Source organism: Choloepus didactylus, chromosome 13, assembly GCF_015220235.1.
Source record: "Choloepus didactylus isolate mChoDid1 chromosome 13, mChoDid1.pri, whole genome shotgun sequence".
In the NCBI taxonomy this organism is placed as follows: Eukaryota; Metazoa; Chordata; class Mammalia; order Pilosa; family Megalonychidae; genus Choloepus; species Choloepus didactylus.
In genome coordinates, this window is record NC_051319.1 from 52,465,544 (window position 1) to 52,484,957 (window position 19,414).

Sequence of the window (19,414 nt, forward strand, 5' to 3'; positions counted from 1 at the left end):
ACATAATAACCATTATCACAGAATACCGCTTTTTTTGGTGTGATTTGTTCATAATTTGTAATAGGTAATAGGTAGAATGCTTTACAGCTTAGAGAATGTTTTCAGATTGATCTTAAAGACACCCCCCCCCAACACACTTAAATGTCAAGAAATTAGAATCATGTCTTCAAGAAATCATTTGGAATTTTATCATGTTTAATATATAGTGTTCTTTTTTACAGGAAGTACTTAAACAGCTACAAGGAAGTATTGAAGATGAAGCTATGGCTTCTTCTGGACAGATGGATGTATTAGAGCGTCTTAAAGGTAGGTTTTAAAAAGATGATTTAAAGTTATTTAAGCTCAGATTGTTCAGTTTACGTGTGTAGATCCAAGTACAGCTTCTCATGATTTGAGAGTTGTATCAGTTTTCTTGGTATATCAGCCTTCCTGATAGGATGTAATTGTTAAAATACAAATATGTAGAAAGTTTGTCATTCCTTCAAACATTTAGCTGGCTTTGAATAAACTATTCTAGATCCCTTCCTTGATAATTTTCAGCTCTTTTTAAAGCTAATTTCTATTCTGCCAATCACTAAATAGACCTTAATACTCTATGCCACAGACTGAGCAATGTCTCATTTGAGTAAGTAGTATCCTTCTCTGATCCATCCTGGATGGAAATATTTTATTTTCTCACTTATAGAAGCTCATTATAAGCTTGAAAATTCCAATGTCAATACAGGGAAAGGGCTTAATAGTTAAAGCTAGGCACAAAAATTGCCTTTTGGTTCCAAACTATTATTATTTAGAGAGAGTCTAAGAACATTTTATCTAATTTTCTTTGAATATCCTTACTTTCCCCCTGGTCCAAGCTGACTTTGGAGTGAAAGTTTAAACATTCTGATTTTAAATAATTATTTATTCGTTTGTATACATTTGTGGCTTCCTCTGTTAGAAACAAGTTGTAGCCTTCTGAAACAAGAAGTGCACCCTTTCATAGCATCTATGTTCTAGTATTCAATATGTTGTCCTTTTGCAAGCCATCAGAGAGCCACCCTCGCTGAGGCTCAGCCTTTTTCTGATTTTTTGAGGACTCTCTCACTTAGAGCTCCCTCCTACCTTTACATTTACCTAGAACTAGAGGCCAGTGTATTTCTCTTAGCGTCAACATTTGTGATAAGGATTTCTTCTGTTCTGTGCATAAATTTGCTGTTCAGTATTTGTTATAATTTGGTACTTCTTCAGGCTTTATATAATATATATATAATGTATATTTTTTTCTATTATATATAATTAAAGTTGAGAGCTAAAATAGGAACCTAAGATTTTACTTTTAAAGCAGTATAATAGTGTTAGGAATATTTTAGACTACTTAAAGCAATTTTATATAAAAACTTGTCTCTGTTTTACTTAGAACTTAACTTAGATAGCAGTAATTTCCCTGGAGTAAAACTACGGTCAAAAATGTCCCTCCGTTCTTATGGAAGCCGGGAAGGATCTGTATCAAGTCGTTCAGGAGAGTGCAGTCCTGTTCCTATGGGTTCATTTCCAAGAAGAGGGTTTGTAAATGGAAGCAGAGAGAGTACCGGATATTTAGAAGAACTTGAGAAAGAGAGGTAACTTTTGTTCATTATACACTAAACACTAATTTGTATGCTCCAGATTGTTGCTGTTATTTTTTTTTCATTTTGTAATATAAGATATATATTATAATGCAAAGAGCACTTTGCATTTACTAACTCAAAGATAACATGTTACTGATTGTTCTTGCATTATATTATATCCAAAAATGTAAAGGAGACAATTTCTTGGAATTCTAGACGTCTACTTTGTCAATTAAAATTACTTCAGATGCTCTGTACGTTAAATAATACATGTGATCACAATATTTATATCTGTCTAAAATATGTAACTAATTTGTCATTGGATTTCTAGTTGTCTTTTCAACTAAATTCACTTACTACTAGATCCAGTTTAAGGCAGTTTTTTCCATTATGGCAAGCACATTACAAGTGACAGTTCCTTAATTTATCAATTTCAGTGTCTAAAAAATATTGCTTGACATATGGAATGAGTTCTGGTTCTTAATAGCTTGTGTATTAAATCTTTTTTTTTTCCTGTAGTTAAAATTTTCTCACTACAAATGTCAGAATGTTGATCCTTATCAAGAATTTTGTCAAGTGTTTATGTCCCCCAGAAGATTATTAATTTCTTAATGCAAGAATAATACCTTATTATCTCTATATTCCTAATAAGTCTATCAGACACTCAAGAAATGTTAGAATGTAAAAATATCACATATTAGCCCTATTAGCTTGGGCAAGCCATAAAATTTTTGTCTTTTTCTTTTGTGAAATAGGGATATGGTTCTACCTTGTGGCATTGTAAAAATCGGATATTAATGTATGGAAAATGCCCAGCATATCTCAGTGAGAGGCAAAAAAATACCTTTTACTCTTTTCTAGGATTTAGGTGTATCCATTAAAAAAAAATAAGGGTGATCTTCTGGACCAGAAGTGATGTTAAACTTTCTTTCCATCTCTTAAGTTTACATGAGTGTGTGTTTCATGTCTTGAGACCAGTATAGGAAACACTACTCTGAAAAAATAGGTAGGTGTCTAGGGCCTTCAGTCTTCCATCTCTTTCTCCCCTTTGAGCTTTCCTAGGAATTTGCTTTATGTAGGTGAAAGTCCTGATTTTATTAGTAAAGAGAGGGGGGTGCATTAATTTTTTTAAATAGACTTTGGTTTTACTGTAAATATTAGTTAAATCACAAATGCAGCTATAAGTAGCAAGGGATACTTGTAACAAAAATTTCCTTGTTTTCAGTCTTGATATTATTTATCCTATTTTGTTTACTTTGTTTCTTGCCAGTCTCCCAGAATTCTTTAATTTTAAACCCATGAAAAGCTTATTTCTCTGTTCGAAGAGTTAAATGCAGTGCTCTTGATGTGTTTTGTTATATAATCTCACTGTCTTTAAGCTAATAGTCTTGAGTTTTACTTCAACTGGAGTATAAATTTCTTCTTAAAATATTTGGGGTTGCTATAGAAAAGAGGGTGTTTTTTTTTCCTACCAGAATATGGCCCAACTTATTCTAATTCAGGCATTATTACACACTATAGAGAAGTTACTTGATCTGGAGTGAAGGAGGTAGCAGCATGTGTAGTTCAGCCTCAGTGGGTTAGCATGGTATAGTTCAGCTAACAAATAGCCTCAATGGGTTAGCTTTTAAAAAATACAGTCCCAGGTTCCCAATTGTAAACATTCTGATTAGTTGGTCTTACATGTGGCCTAGATAGTGGTCTGATGAATTCGTCTCACATGAGGCCCAGGCATTGGGTTGGTTGGTGTGTTTTTAAGTTCCCAGGTAGTTCTAAAGTGCATTTAAGGTTGACAGCCACATAGTGCAGATGATATAATTGGAAGAGTTCTGACTAAATTCTGGGGTTCAGCCATGTGAGACTAACAGTGTGCCTAGAATCAAATGTTTTAACTTCACTGAGCCTGTTTCTTCATTTTGAAAGACAGTTATGAAAATGAAAGAGATAGTACATTAGCACTCAGTAGGGTGCCTAACATACTGTAGACACTATAAATAGTCATTATTTATTATCTTGTGGACATTTGATAAGGCTTTCTGAAGTTTATTGTTCACCTAACCTACCACTGGCAGAAAATGGAGTTACTATAGAATAAAACTATCTTCTTGTTAATAGTTTCATTGTTAATTTTTCGTATATTAAGCCTCATTTTTCTTGGGATAATTAACTTGGAATAACCATTAGTATGTGAGTTGTTTCTGCTCATTTATGAGTAATCAAAATCATTAGCACAATAAATGCCTACAGAGGATTGAGTCAGGAATTTTAGTTTCTAATTCAAGTTGTGCATCTATGTAATTTGATAAAATACTTGATGGATTGATCATGCTGAGGCAAGAATGTTGGCTTTTGGTCTGCCAGCAGTCTCATTGGTTCTCAATGCTGTTTGTCTTCCAGCTTGTTACATGTAGAAGAGAAAGGTAGTTGCTCTCAACAAATAAATATAATTCCTTAGAAACACAAACTAAAAGATAGGTATGCATTTAACTTTCTGTGTTTCTGTTGTCTCGATGTCACCTCCTCCTTCCTTCGGAAGACGATTAAAATGATTTCATCAGAATTCTATAATAGAACTGTACAGAAACAATTAAGTGAAATGAACTTTAGGAAAGAAGAAAAGAAAAGTATTAAGTTAAAAAAAAATACGTTGTTACTGAAGTGCATTTTCTGTTTCAATTCCTGACTGCTCCTATTGTTCCCCACCCATATATACACCCTTGTTGTAAATTTCACATTTTTTCCTTACTATTCTTCAATTTTTTAATATTTTCAGTGTTAGATGGTGTAATATTGTACATTGTAAAAACTAATCAAAGAGTTCAGAATTCATAATGAAAAGCATCAGAGTTTGTTCTAGTTTGCTAATGCTGCCGGAATGCAAAGCACCAGAAATGGATTGGCTTTTATAAAAGGGGGTTTATTTGGTTACACAGTTATAGTCTTAAGGCCATAAAGTGTCCAAGGTAATGCATCAACAATCCAGTACCTTCACTGTAGGATGGCCAGTGGTGTCTGGAAAACCTCTGTTAGCTGGGAAGGCTTGTGGCTGGCATCTGCTCCAGAGTTCTGGTTTCAAAATGGCTTTCTTCCAGGACATTCCTCTCTAGGCTTCAGCTCTTCTCCAAAATGTCACTCTTAGTTGCTTTTGGGGCATTTTTCCTCTCTTAGCTGCTCCGGAGCAAAAATCTGCTTTCATTGGCTGTCTTCAAACTGTCTTTTATCTGCAGCTCCTTTCTCAGGTCCTGTGTGTTCTTCAGAGTGACCGTCTTGGCTGTAGCTCCTCTTCAAAATGTCACTCTCAGCTGCGCTGAGTTCCTTCTGTTTGTCAGCTGATTTATATGGCTCCGGTGAATTAATTTAGACCCACCCTGAATGGGTGGGGTAATGCCTCCATGGAAATTATCCAGTCAGAGTCATTACCCACAGTTGGGGGGGGGGGGGTGCATCTCCACGGAAACACTCAAAGAATTACAATCTAATCGACACTGATATGTCTGCCCACACAAGATTACATCAAAGATAATGGCATTTTGGGGGACATAATACATTCAAACCAGCAAAGTATTCTACCCCATCCTTTCCCATTCTTAATTCCTGTGAGGTGTGCCTTCCATAACCCTAAATAATATATTTTATTACTAATTCTTGACTTACTGACTTTGACATGACTTACGGACTCACCACTTTTAAAAGTGAATTTGTTAATCACTCATTTCCTCACACAGTTTTCAGTTTTCCCCTCCTAATTTTTTGTTGATATGCAAATATGTATAAATACATACATATGTATATTGGTTCTTACATTTATTACTTGCATCAATTTAAATACCATTCTCTTTTTTTTAGCTTTTAACTTACAGGAAAGTTGCAAAAATAGTTCAAAAACATTACATAGAACTCCAATATATACTCCTCACCCAGATACCCAGATTTACCAACTTTTAGCATTTTATGACATTTATTATATCTATCTCTAATTATTTATCTGTCATATTTCTGTCTGTTATCTAAACATGTGCATCATGCTTCTAACACTTAACACTTCCATACATATATGTGATGTTAATTACATTAAAAATGTTGTTAAATAGCATTCTTGTTCCTTTATTTCTTGTCCTAGCCTATGACTGTGTCTGTAAGATGTGGCAGCTGCATGTTTATTTTCATTTTGTTGAAAGTGATGATGGTTATATTATGCTGTGTATATTTAAGTCATGTTTTTTCTGTAAGTTAATTATAGATGTTGAAATCCAGTGTGTCTTTGTTATGATTCTACCATTGTTGGTCACTGTGGAGCCAAGTAGTGTGCCACAATTGCTTTTCCCTACCTTTTCATAGAATATCATGCTCTCTGTACTGCTTAAAGGAAGATGATCCTTTTTAGACTATCTCTTTCTTGTATAGTTTTTTTTGTTTGTTTGTTTTTTCTAGAATGTCTAATTGCCTGTCCTTTATTTTGTTGGGAGCAAAAACCTGTGTCTTCACCCCAATACTGGGATCTTCTAGTTTTGTTTTCTTCTGGAGCCCATTAAGTTTCAGTTCCAATTTGGACCATTTGCTTCTAAGCCTGCCACATGACTCTTATTCTAGAATTTCTTGTCATTACACTTCCCATTGTTTTCTGCTGTATCTTGTTTCCTCTTGATTCTCACTGTGTCGGAAGCCGGTAAATTGAATCCTTGCTTGTGTGACAGTATCTTTATTTTGCTCTTAAACTTGATTGATAATTGGATAGGTCTAGCTTTAAACTCATTTTCCCTCTCTGTTATTACTGTCACTGATGGGGCATTTGATACCAGCCTGATTCTCATTTTTTTGTGATCATATTTTCCTCTTTTGAAGCTTTTAGAATGCCTTAGCATGAGTGTTTTCTTTATTCAGAAGCTTAGATACTCACTTTGTTCTTTGAATCTGAAGATTTGTTTACTTCAGCTTTTGAAAATTGATAGATTATTTACTTGATGATTATCTCCCCTTTGTTTTCTCTGTTGACTCCCTTAAGTCGTAGATTTACCCTCTCTTTATCTTTTTTTTCCCCCCTCATTTTCTGTATTGTCCAAAATAAATGCTGGAAAGTAGTCCAGCCAGGACTCAAACCTATGTTTATAGCTCTATAACCTTTCGGATCTGAGTTTTCCACTCTATAGATTGAGCTTAAGAATAACTGCTTCACTGGTTGGTGCAAGGAGAGGCTAAACCTGCTTATAATTGTGCCTAAGAGTCTCTTCCTGAGTGTCTCTTTGTTGCTTAGACATGGCCCTCTCTCTCTAAGTCACCTTAGCGGGTGAACTCACTGCCCTCCCCGCTAGGTGGGACCTGACTCCCAGGGGTGTAAATCTCCCTAGCAACGCAGGATATGACTCCCGGGGATGAATCTGGACCTGGCATTGTGGGACTGAAAACAACTTCTTGGCCAAAAAGGGGATGCGAAATGAAATGAAATAAAGCTTCAGTGGCTGAGAGATTTCAAATGGAGTCGAGAGGTCACTCTGGTGGACATTCTTACGCACTATATAAATAACACTTTTTAGGTTTTAATATATTGGAATAGCTAGAAGTAAATACCTGAAACTACCAAACTCCAACCCAATAGCCTTGACTCTTGAAGATGATTGTATAACAATGTAGCTTACAAGGGGTGACAGTGTGATTGTGAAAACCTTGTGGATCGCACTCCCTTTATCCAGTGTGTGGATGGATGAGTAGAAAACCTAGATGAAAAATAGGGTGGGATCGGGGTTGGGGTGGGGGTGATTTGGGTGTTCTTTTTTATTTTTATTTTTTATTCTTATTCTGACTCTTTCTGACTCTTATTCTTATTCTGACTCTTTTTGACTCTTTCTGACTCTTATTCTGACTAATTTCTCAGTGTTCTCTAATAATGTATGTAACTATTTTCTGGTGTAAGGAAAATACTCAAAAATAGATTGGGGTGATGAATGCATAATTATATGGTGGTACTGTGAACAGTTGATTGTACACCATGGATGACTGTATGGTATGTGAATATATCTCAATAAAACCGAATTAAAAAAAAGTAAGAAACAGAAGCATTCATGTGAACAAACTGCTTGGCAGATGTTTTCTGTTATTAAAAGACAGAGAAAATGTTTTTATAAAAACCAGGCAATGTAGAGGAAAATTATTTACAAAGGAACAATTTTAGACCAACGTTAGGCAGCTTGTCTACAGCATTGACTTTTCAAAGTCAAATAGGAAAGTAGCTAGAATTTCAAGGCTTAATGGGAGTTAACAAAGAATTGAATGTAATATAAAATTGCAGACGTCACGTTCAAAAATAAGTAAAGTTTTGAGATTAAAAGGATACTAACAAAGAATCATGTACCAAGATAGCTGTTACCCATGGGTGCATGTAAAGACAACAGATACACAACGGTTTTGAAAATAGATCATCTATGGAAGTTTCTTAACAAGTGTCCATAAAGTCCTATATTTAAAATGAAAGAGGGAGGAATCAAAGACCACTATAAACAAATTGAAAAGTCCAAAAATGAATAATTAAAATATTCCGTAACTATGAACTACTATTTATAATACAGAAAAAACTTTTATAGATTAATAAGAGGAATATAATTATCCCAAAAGAAAGCAGATGAGGAATATAAACAGGCAATATGGAAAACAAGGCACACATATTTTTAATAAGCCAATAAGCCTTTTTAGAAATGTTTAATCTTATCAGTCATCTAAGCAAAACTAATAAAAGCAAAAATTTAAATGCATTTTTAAATTATTCAATTGCAAAGTAAAATATGCATGTATATGTGTGTGTGTAAAATATTGACAAAGGTGCAGGGAAAAGGGAATTCTTATTTACCTCTGGTGAGCTGTAAATTGTATAACCCCTCTCAAGTATAATTTGGCAGTGTGTGTCAAAAATCTTGAAAATGTTTATAACATTTGTTACAGAGTTTGACTTCCAGAATTTTATCCCTAGGAAAGAATAATAATCTGTCCTCAAGTTTATCTATAATAATGCTAATCATAGAATTATGTATAATGGAAAGAACCTAAATGTTCAACAATAGGAGATTAATTAAATAAATTTCTCTACCCAAAATTTTGACCATGGCAAATGATGTTTTATAGGAATTTTTAGATTGTAATCTTTTAGAATCCAAAAAAAGGAGGTATAGTATGATTTCAGTTTTCTGAAGAACTTATAACATGAACACACACACACTCATCAAAATGACAACAATTTATTTATGTTCCATGGATAGAATTATGGGAGATGTTAATTATTTGCTACATGCTAATTTCTCAGTGTTCTCTAATAATGTATGTAACTATTTTTTTATTGATTAGGAAAGTATCATTTTAAATAAAGTATGCTATTACTGTGGAAAGAAAAAATAACTGCTTCAAAGGATTGTTGTGATGATTAAATTAGATTTAAGTGCATAGCACTGTGCCAGTCATATACAATATTCAGTAAGTGTTAGCTATTGTTATTGTCACGTTAGCTATTAGTTTAATAAATTGTTTATTGAATGCCTAATATATATTTCTCATGATCTTCTAGGTGACCCTGAGTTAACTAGAAGACTAAGAGGACATTAGATTAAACTTGAAGAAGCATTTCTAAAGGAGACTGTTGGCATGCCATCTGCTCTAGATCTAATCCTAGTCCTAGTGTCACGGGTTGTCTCTTTACACTTGAAACCTGTGATCTCAGAAAAGACCTGAGCCTTATCAGGTTGTGATTCAGTCAGTTAGGGCTTTGTCAAGTAACCTCCCACTCATATAAGAGTATAGGGACAGACAATAGTTTAAAAGTAAAGAGCACTCAAGGCAAGAATTCAAATTTAACACATATTAAGGAGCATTTAAGGTAAAAGGAAGAAGTTTACAATGTAAAAATAAATTGATACATTGCAAAGCCTGGGGACTTCTGTCTCTCCCAAATGTAGTTGGATAAGAGATCAGAAGACCCCTCCTGTCTTAGTTAGAGTATTTATAGAGCCTTTGATTTAGGGTACATTCAATTAAGTCAGACTCTATTTTTATGTTTGAACCATGGGTGATGAACTACAGGTGGTGTACCACGGGTGAGTTAAGTTCAAAAGAGGGTATTCACAGCGTTATCAGAGATTCAAACTTAACCTTGAATGTCTGCAAAACTTTACTGAAAATATTTCTACTAATTAAGCTGTGACTTCTGTAACAGCAATAGAAACATACCTTTTACTTACATAAAAGTTAAAAATTAGAAGAGATTACTATTACTTACATCTATCTTAGTATAGTTTTATTTCATTTTATAATTAGTTTAACCATTACATCATGTTGATAAGCATACATTTGATCAAAACTGTATTCAGCTTTGTTACATTACTTAATGACTTATATGTAATTGCAGTGAACAGCTACAGACCTATCCTGTTTTCTTTTTACACAGAGGACAAGATGGTTACATGTTATCTATGTTTAAGAAGGTCGAGAAGAGCTTTTTGCTTTCCTGAAAATATTCACAGCTTTTAACTGTTTAGCTTCTCCTTGAGTTACAGTTTTTTACGATAGGACTTGAAGGATATGAATCATTTGTCCCAGTTATTATAGTAAGGCCTTTCCACTTTCTGTCATTTGGAAATTGTACCTGAGTGTTCTGGGGTAAAAGTTCTGTTAAATTTGCTTCTATATCAGAAGGAATAACTGGTTCTTCACGATCAGAACAGAAAGCATCCGGTGCTATAAGATAGCAGCAAGGCTCCTCAGCTATCTGATCCTTACGTTGAGAGAAGGAGTCCGCATCCTCATTTTCGATTCCTCAGTAGAGATATCCTGCAACACTAGTTTCTGTTCGAAGCATTAAATACTTGTGTGAATCACAAGTTCAACTACTTTCATTTAGGCGCTTGCTTTGTTTATACTCAAGATACTGTAACCTTGGTTTTCCCAGAGCATTTTACTGAAGTTTAATCTTAAACCTTCTGGTAACAGATTGTCTTTTTTTCTCCCCAACCTCTTCACTCCACCACAACCGCTGACATTGGCCTGTTAATTTAACCATTTTTAACACCTAGCTTTTATTTCTTAAAACCTTTTCTTGGAGAGTAATCTGAGGAAGTTACGTTACCATCTTTCCCTTTCTCTTCTCCGCCTTGGTCTTGGTAGGCCCTGCAGGTCCTCACCAGCGAAAGCTAAGGAATAAAATCAGATCTCATCTTTATATTAGTTGTTGTACCCACCTTGTGAAAGGGGTTTAGTGCTTTTCCCCTGCTCCTGTTGTCAAAAATGGGAGCTTCTCAGTGGTCTGCACTCCACGGTTGCTACACGTAAGCCGGGGTTTAATTCCCACGGGTTCACTCACTTCTGGGGTTCCCACATCAAATGTGAAGGCTTCTTTGAAATTTTAAAAATTGCTTTTCTCTTAGGAAAAGAAAGGAAATTTTAGAACAGAACTATCCACATTCATTCATACTTACCACTCACATTTTCCTGTATTTCTCAAGAAAACATAATCAAACAGAACTTTTTTTTAATTCATTTTATTGCGTTATATTCACATACCATGCAGTCATACAAAACAAAGCATACATTTGATTGTTCACAGTACCATTAAATAGTTGTGCATTCATCACCAAAATCAATCCCTGACACCTTCACTACCACACACACAAAAATAACAATAATAATAATTAAAGTGAAAAAGAGCAATTGAAGTAAAAAAGAACACTGGGTGCCTTTGTTTGTTTATTTGTTTTTTTCCTTCCCCCATTTTTCTACTTATTATCCATAAACTAGACAAAGGGGAGTGTGGTCCATATGGCTTTCCCAATCACATTGTCACCCTTCATAAGCTACATTTTTATACAATCGTCTTCAAGATTCATGGGTTCTGGGTTGTAGTTTGATAGTTTCAGGTGTTTACTGCTAGCTACTCCAGTTCACTAGAACCTAAAAAGGGTTGTCTGTATTGTGCGTAAGAGTGCCCACCAGAGTGACCTCTCGGCTCCTTTTGGAATCTCTTTGCCATTGTAGCTTATTTCATTTCCTTTCACATCCCCCTTTTGGTCAAGAAGATGTCAAACAGAACTTTTAAAGTAACTGAATACCTGAGTGGAGAACATCTCTCTGTGCATTACCAAACTCCAGAAGCTATAATAGAAAATGTCCACAAATCTTAAAGTAAAGTAAACATTTTCCGCATGGTAAAAACACCATAAACAAAGTTAAAAGACAAAATGACAAATATATTTTTATAAAATATATTTGCAACACATAAAACTGATAAAGTGCTATCATTCTAATTTAGAAGCTGTCCCATAAATCAGTAAGAAAAAGTCATAGCAAAGGATATGCAAATTGTTATTTAATTTAAACCCTAACTTCTAAAGTTTTAATCATTCAATCCCTTGAAGTAATAAACTGTATCAATTACATATTAGCTCAGTAATATTACTGCAGACTATACAAAAGTTTCTTGAACTTGAAAAAAATGCTTAACCTTATTTATATTAAGAAAAATCTAAATTAAAACCATGGTGATTATACCATTTAAAACAATTCCTAGAAACGCAAAGATTTTAAAAGTTTGATGACTTTCACTACATTGATGAAGGTGGTAGGAGCATAAATTGATACAACATCTAATCAGGGCAGTAAGTTAAAAATTCACATACCCAAGTTGCCTTCTATACATGCTTGCACATGTATGAAATGAGATTATGTAAAAGGATATTCAAGGCAGCATTAGTTATCATAGCAAAAGATTAGAACAAGACCCTAAATGCCCACCAACCCAGAACTGGTTATAGTGTATTCTTTCAGTAGAATACTATGCAGCTCGCAAAAAATACATAGTATGTCTTTATGTTCTTATATGGAATTACCTCCAAGATAGATTTTCAAGTGAAAAGAAAGTTATAAGGTAACCTGTATAAAAATATGCTATTGTTTATGTTTTAAATGTACATGAGTATCTGCATATATACATACATTTCATAGAATAGCTCTGGAAATTTACACAAGAAAATGGTAATAGTAGTTGCTTTGGAAAAGAGACATATGAAAGGAGGTAGATCACATAATTTTTATACCTATTGTTTCATGCCAGTAACACTCTGCTTTTATTATGCATTTATGTTTTTTTTTTTTTTTAAGCTATGAGGTTTTGGCCATTTGTTGTATATTAAAACATTGCCCATCCAAAAAAAAAAAAAAAAACAGATGTTGGTGTATACAAATCAGATCACTTCTCCTTCCCCTTTAGAATTAATCTTTTCATTAACCCCTTATTCCTCTTCACACAGTCAGGGCACAACATATTATATTCCATGTCCACAGATGGGAAAGTGCAGGCTGGTAACAGAAAGAGATCATCCTCTTGGGAGTGTCAGGTATCCAGGCCTGCCCTGCAGGTGAACCCAACCCTTTGTGTCTGCAGGGAGGACTCTACGATGGACCACACACCATCTGACATGAGAGGCTCGCAGCAAAAAGGTCTCAGCAGAAATAGAATGGGACATGAATTCAGTCTTAGGCTGAGCTGTCCCTGCAGCAGTTCTAGTCCATGATGCCAGTATTGCTTCCTGAGCTGAAGTTATCACTTCAACTCTATTAGTCTTTTCTTCTCTCTCCCTTCTCTTACAACTTTTCTGATCCTTTGCTGTCTTGATCATGGTCTTGCATTTCTTCAAACATGACTGCACCTTGGCCTCCCATGGTGTGTCAGGAGTATCCTGCTTTTGCTCAGGGTAAGGATGTTGCTGGAGCCTCAGATAAACCTCTATTTTCGGGTCATCAGTACTCAAATTAAATTGTTGGCATCACTTCTGCAAAGTGTCTCAGTGTACCTTATTAATTGGAGGCAAAATGGTCAGCAAGGGAAGCACTGGTACTTTAGTGTTTTGTGTTTTTTTCCCAATTTTTTTTAACAATTCAGTTTTTTTTTTTTTTTAATTCAGTTTTATTGAAATATATTCACAAACCATACAGTCATCCATGGTATACAATCAACTGTTCACAGTATGATCATATAGTTATGCGTTCATCACCACAATCTATTTCTGAACATTTTCCTTACATCAGAAAGAATCAGAATAAGAATAAAAAATAAAAGTGAAAAGAGAATACCCAAACTATCCCCCCATCCCACCCTATTTGTCATTTAGTTTTTACTCCCATTTTTCTACTGATTTTTTTTCAATTTTTTAACTTTGTTTATCAAAAAATTAAAAACAAACAGGCAAACAACAACCAAAAAAACCCCACAACATTTCAAACAAAGCAATGGATTAAGGAAAACAAATAACCTAAAATAACTACTTTGCTTCCAATATGTTCCTACCATACCCCAAGAAAATTAATAAACCATGTCCAAACAGAGGAGTAAGAAAAACAAATAATCTAAAATAACTACATTGCTTCCAAAATGTTCCTACCATACCCCAAGAAAATTAACAACCCCTAAGAAAACAAAGGAATAAGGGAAAAAAAAAAACCTAAAATAACTCTATTGCTTCCAACATGATCTTACTATATCCAAGAAAGTTTACAAACCATAATCATTCCTGAGCATTCCCATAACTTGAGATTACCCTCCATAGTTTATCTGTACTTATTAGATTATCATTCCCCCTCCACTAATTGGTATCTCTAGGTCCCCTACATTCTACAGTATAAAACATTGTACATTTTTCACAGAATTCACGTTAGTGGTAACATACAATATCTCTCTTTTTGTGCCTGGCTTATTTTGCTCAGCATTATGTCTTTTTTTTTTTTTTTTTTTTTTTAATCTTCATTTTATTGAGATATATTCATATACCACGCAGTCATACAAAACAAATCGTACTTTCGATTGTTCACAGTACCATTACATAGTTGTACATTCATCACCCAAATCAATCCCTGACACCTTCATTAGCACACACACAAGAATAACAAGAATAATAATTAGAGTGAAAAAGAGCAATTGAAGTAAAAAAGAACACTGGGTACTTTTGTCTGTTTGTTTCCTTCCCCTATTTTTCTACTCATCCATCCATAAACTAGACAAAGTGGAGTGTGGTCCTTATGGCTTTCCCAATCCCCTTGTCACCCCTCATAAGCTACATTTTTATACAACTGTCTTCGAGATTCATGGGTTCTGGGTTGTAGTTTGATAGTTTCAGGTATCCACCACCAGCTACCCCAATTCTTTAGAACCTAAAAAGGGTTGTCTAAAGTGTGCGTAAGAGTGCCCACCAGAGTGACCTCTCGGCTCCTTTTGGATTCTCTCTGCCACTGAAGCTTATTTCATTTCCTTTCACCTCCCCATTTTGGTCAAGAAGATGTTCTCTGTCCCACGATGCCGGGTCTACATTCCTCCCCGGGAGTCATATTCCACGTTGCCAGGGAGATTCACTCCCCTGGGTGTCTGATCCCACGTAGGGGGGAGGGCAGTGATTTCACCTTTCAAGTTGGCTTAGCTAGAGAGACAGGGCCACATCTGAGCAACAAAGAGGCATTCGGGAGGAGGCTCTTAGGCACAACCATAGGGAGGCCTAGCCTCTCCTTTGCAGCAACCGTCTTCCCAAGAGTAAAACCTGTGGTAGAGGGCTCAACCCATCAAACCACCAGTCCCCTGTGTCTGTGGTCATGTTAGCAACCATGGAGGTGGGGTAGACGAATACCCCTGCATTCTCCACAGGCTCCTCAAGGGGGCACTGCATCTTTTTTTTTTCCCTTGTTTTTTTTTTTTTTTTTTTTTTTAACTTTCCCTTCTTTTTTAAATCAACTGTATGAAAAAAAAGTTAAAAAGAAAACAAACATACAATAAAAGAACATTTTAAAGAGACCATAACAAGGGAGTAAGAAAAAGACAACTAACCTAAGATAACTGCTTAACTTCCAACATGTTCCTACTTTACCCCAAGAAAGTTACCTAATATAGCAACATTTCTGTGAACTTGCTCCTACTATATCCATCAGAAATTAACAGACCATAGTCATTCCTGGGCATCCCCAGAACGTTAAATAGCTTATCTGTTCTTCTTGGATTATTGTTCCCCCTTCCTTAATTGCTCTCTATTGCTAGTTCCCCTACATTCTACATTATAAGCCATTTGTTTTATATTTTTCAAAGTTCACATTAGTGGTAGCATATAATATTTCTCTTTTTGTGCCTGGCTTATTTCGCTTAGCATTATGTCTTCAAGGTTCATCCATGTTGTCATATGTTTCACGAGATCGTTCCTTCTTACTGCCGCGTAGTATTCCATCGTGTGTATATACCACATTTTATTTATCCACTCATCTGTTGAAGGACATTTGGGTTGTTTCCATCTTTTGGCAATTGTGAATAAAGCTGCTATGAACATTGGCGTGCAGATATCTGTTCGTGTCACTGCTTTCCGATCTTCCGGGTATATACCGAGAAGTGCAATCGCTGGATCGAATGGTAGCTCTATATCTAGTTTTCTAAGGAACTGCCAGACTGACTTCCAGAGTGGCTGAACCATTATACAGTCCCACCAACAATGAATAAGAGTTCCAATTTCTCCACATCCCCTCCAGCATTTGTAGTTTCCTGTTTGTTTAATGGCAGCCATTCTAACCGGTGTTAGATGGTATCTCATTGTGGTCTTAATTTGCATCTCTCTAATAGCTAGTGAAGCTGAACATTTTTTCATGTGTTTCTTGGCCATTTGTATTTCCTCTTCAGAGAACTGTCTTTTCATATCTTTTGCCCATTTTATAATTGGGCCTACTGTACTATTGTCATTGAGTTGTAGGATTTCTTTATATATGCAAGATATCAGTGTTTTGTCAGATACATGGTTTCCAAAAATTTTTTCCCATTGAGTTGGCTGCCTCTTTACCTTTTTGAGAAATTCCTTTGAGGTGCAGAAACTTCTAAGCTTGAGGAGTTCCCATTTATCTATTTTCTCTTTTGTTGCTTGTGCTTTGGGTGTAAAGTCTAGGAAGTGGCCGCCTAATACAAGGTCTTGAAGATGTTTTCCTACATTATCTTCTAGGAGTTTTATGGTACTTTCTTTTATATTGAGATCTTTGGTCCATTTTGAGTTAATTTTTGTGTAGGGGGTGAGGTAGGGGTCTTCTTTCATTCTTTTGGCTATGGATATCCAACTCTCCCAGCCCCATTTGTTGAAAAGACCATTATGACTCAGTTCAGTGACTTTGGGGGCCTTATCAAAGATCAGTCGGCCATAGATTTGAGGGTCTGTCTCCGAATTCTCAATTCGATTCCATTGATCTATATGTCTATCTTTGTGCCAGTACCATGCTGTTTTGGCAACTGTGGCTTTATAATAAGCTTCAAAGTCAGGGAGTGTAAGTCCTCCCACTTCGTTTTTCTTTTTTAGAGTGTCTTTAGCAATTTGAGGCATCTTCCCTTTCCAAATAAATTTGATAACTAGCTTTTCCAAGTCTGCAAAGTAGGTTGTTGGAATTTTGATTGGGATTGCATTGAATCTGTAGATGAGTTTGGGTAGAATTGACATCTTAATGACATTTAGTCTTCCTATCCATGAACATGGAATATTCTTCCATCTTTTAAGGTCCCCTTCTATTTCTTTTAGTAGAGTTATGTAGTTTTCTTTGTATAGGTCTTTTACATCTTTGGTTAAGTTGTTTCCTAGGTACTTGATTTTTTTAGTTGCTATTGAAAATGGTATCTTTTTCTTGAGTGTCTCTTCAGTTTGTTCATTTCTAGCATATAGAAACATTACTGACTTATGTGCATTAACCTTGTATCCCGCTACTTTGCTAAATTTGTTTATTAGCTCTAGTAGCTGTATCGTCGATTTCTCAGGGTTTTCTAGATATAAGATCATATCATCTGCAAACAATGACAGTTTTACTTCTTCTTTTCCAATTTGGATGCCTTTTATTTCTTTGTCTTGCCGGATTGCCCTGGCTAGCACTTCCAGCACAATGTTGAATAACAGTGGTGATAGCGGGCATCCTTGTCTTGTTCCTGATCTTAGAGGGAAGGCTTTCAGTCTCTCTCCATTGAGTACTATGCTGACTGTGGGTTTTTCATATATGCTCTTTATCATGTTGAGGAAGTTTCCTTCAATTCCTACCTTTTGAACTGTTTTTATCAAAAAGGGATGTTGGATTTTGTCAAATGCTTTTTCAGCATCTATTGAGATGATCAATTGATTTTTCCCTTTTGACTTGTTAATGTGTTGTAATACATTGATTGATTTTCTTATGTTGAACCATCCTTGCATGCCTGGAATAAACCCCACTTGGTCATGGTGTATGATTTTTTTAATGTGTCTTTGGATTCGATTTGCAAGTATTTTGTTGAGGATTTTTGCATCTATATTCATTAGGGAGATTGGCCGGTAGTTTTCCTTTTTTGTAACATCTTTGCCTGGTTTTGGTATTAGATTGATGTTAGCTTCATAAAATGAGTTAGGTAGTGTTCCATTTTCTTCAATGTTTTGAAAGAGTTTGAGTAAGATTGGTGTCAGTTCTTTCTGGAAAGTTTGGTAGAATTCCCCTGTGAAGCCATCTGGCCCTGGGCATTTATTTGTGGGAAGATTTTTCATGACTGATTGGATCTCTTTGCTTGTGATGGGTTGGTTGAGGTCTTCTATTTCTTCTCTGGTCAGTCTAGGTTGTTCATATGTTTCCAGGAAATTGTCCATTTCCTCTACATTATCCAGTTTGTTGCCATACAGTTGTTCTAGTATCCTCTTATAATTTTTTTAATTTCTTCAGGATCTGCAGTTATGTCACCTTTTTCATTCATTATTTTGTTTATATGGGTCTTCTCTCTTTTTGATTTTGTCAGTCTAGCTAGGGGCTTGTCAATCTTGTTGATCTTCTCAAAGAACCAACTTTTGGTGATATTTATCCTGTATTGTTTTTTGGTTCTCTATGTCATTTATTTCTGCTTTAATCCTTGTTATTTCTTTTCTTGTACTTGGTTTAGGATTGGTTTGCTGTTCATTTTCTAGCTTCTTCAGTTGATCCATTAGTTCTTTGATTTTGGCTCTTTCTTCCTTTTTAATACATGCGTTTAGTGCTATAAATTTCCCCCTTAGCACTGCTTTTGCTGCATCCCATAGGTTTTGGTATGTTGTGTTCTCATTTTCATTCGTCTCTATATATTTAGCAATTTCTCTTGCTATTTCTTCTTTAACCCACTGATTGTTTAGGAGTGTGTTGTTTAACCTCCAGGTATTTGTGAATTTTCTAAGTCTCTGATGGTTATTGACTTCTAATTGTATTCCATTGTGGTCAGAGAATGTGCTTTGAATAATTTCAATCTTTTTAAATTTATTGAGGCTTGTTTTATGTCCCAGCATATGATCTATTCTGGAGAAAGTTCCGTGAGCACTAGAAAAGTATGTGTATCCTGGTGATTTGGGATGTAATGTCCTGTAGATGTCTGTTAAATCTAATTCATTTATCAGATTGTTTAGGTTTTCAATTTCCTTCTTGGTCTTCTGTCTGGTTGATCTATCTATAGGAGAGAGTGATGTGTTGAAGTCTCCCACAATTATTGTGGAAACATCAATTGCTTCCTTTAGTTTTGCCAGTGTTTCTCTCATGTATTTTGTGGCACCTTGGTTGGGTGCATAGACATTTACGATTGTTATTTCTTCTTGCTGAATTGCCCCTTTTATTAGTACGTAGTGGCCTTCTTTGTCTCTCAAAACATCCCTGCATTTGAAGTCTATTTTATCTGAGATTAATATTGCTACACCTGCTTTCTTTTGGCTGTAGCTTGCATGAAATATTTTTTTCCATCCTTTCATTTTCAGTTTCTTTGTGTCCCTGTGTCTAAGATGAGTCTCTTGTATGCAACATATTGATGGTTCATTTTTTTTGATCCATTCTGC

At 35.3% G+C, this 19,414-nt stretch overlaps 1 protein-coding gene across 9 annotated transcripts in view; it reads left to right on the plus strand.

Moving 5' to 3' along the window:
* Positions 1-19,414, plus strand: part of APC (APC regulator of WNT signaling pathway) — a 206,889-nt gene that overhangs the window by 109,016 nt on the left and 78,459 nt on the right. For all 9 annotated transcript variants that reach the window (XM_037802249.1, XM_037802247.1, XM_037802252.1 and 6 more), the window contains exons 3-4: positions 222-306; positions 1,397-1,598. In XM_037802249.1, the coding sequence (XP_037658177.1) occupies positions 222-306; positions 1,397-1,598 (287 nt within the window). The remainder of the gene's footprint in view (positions 1-221; positions 307-1,396; positions 1,599-19,414) is intronic.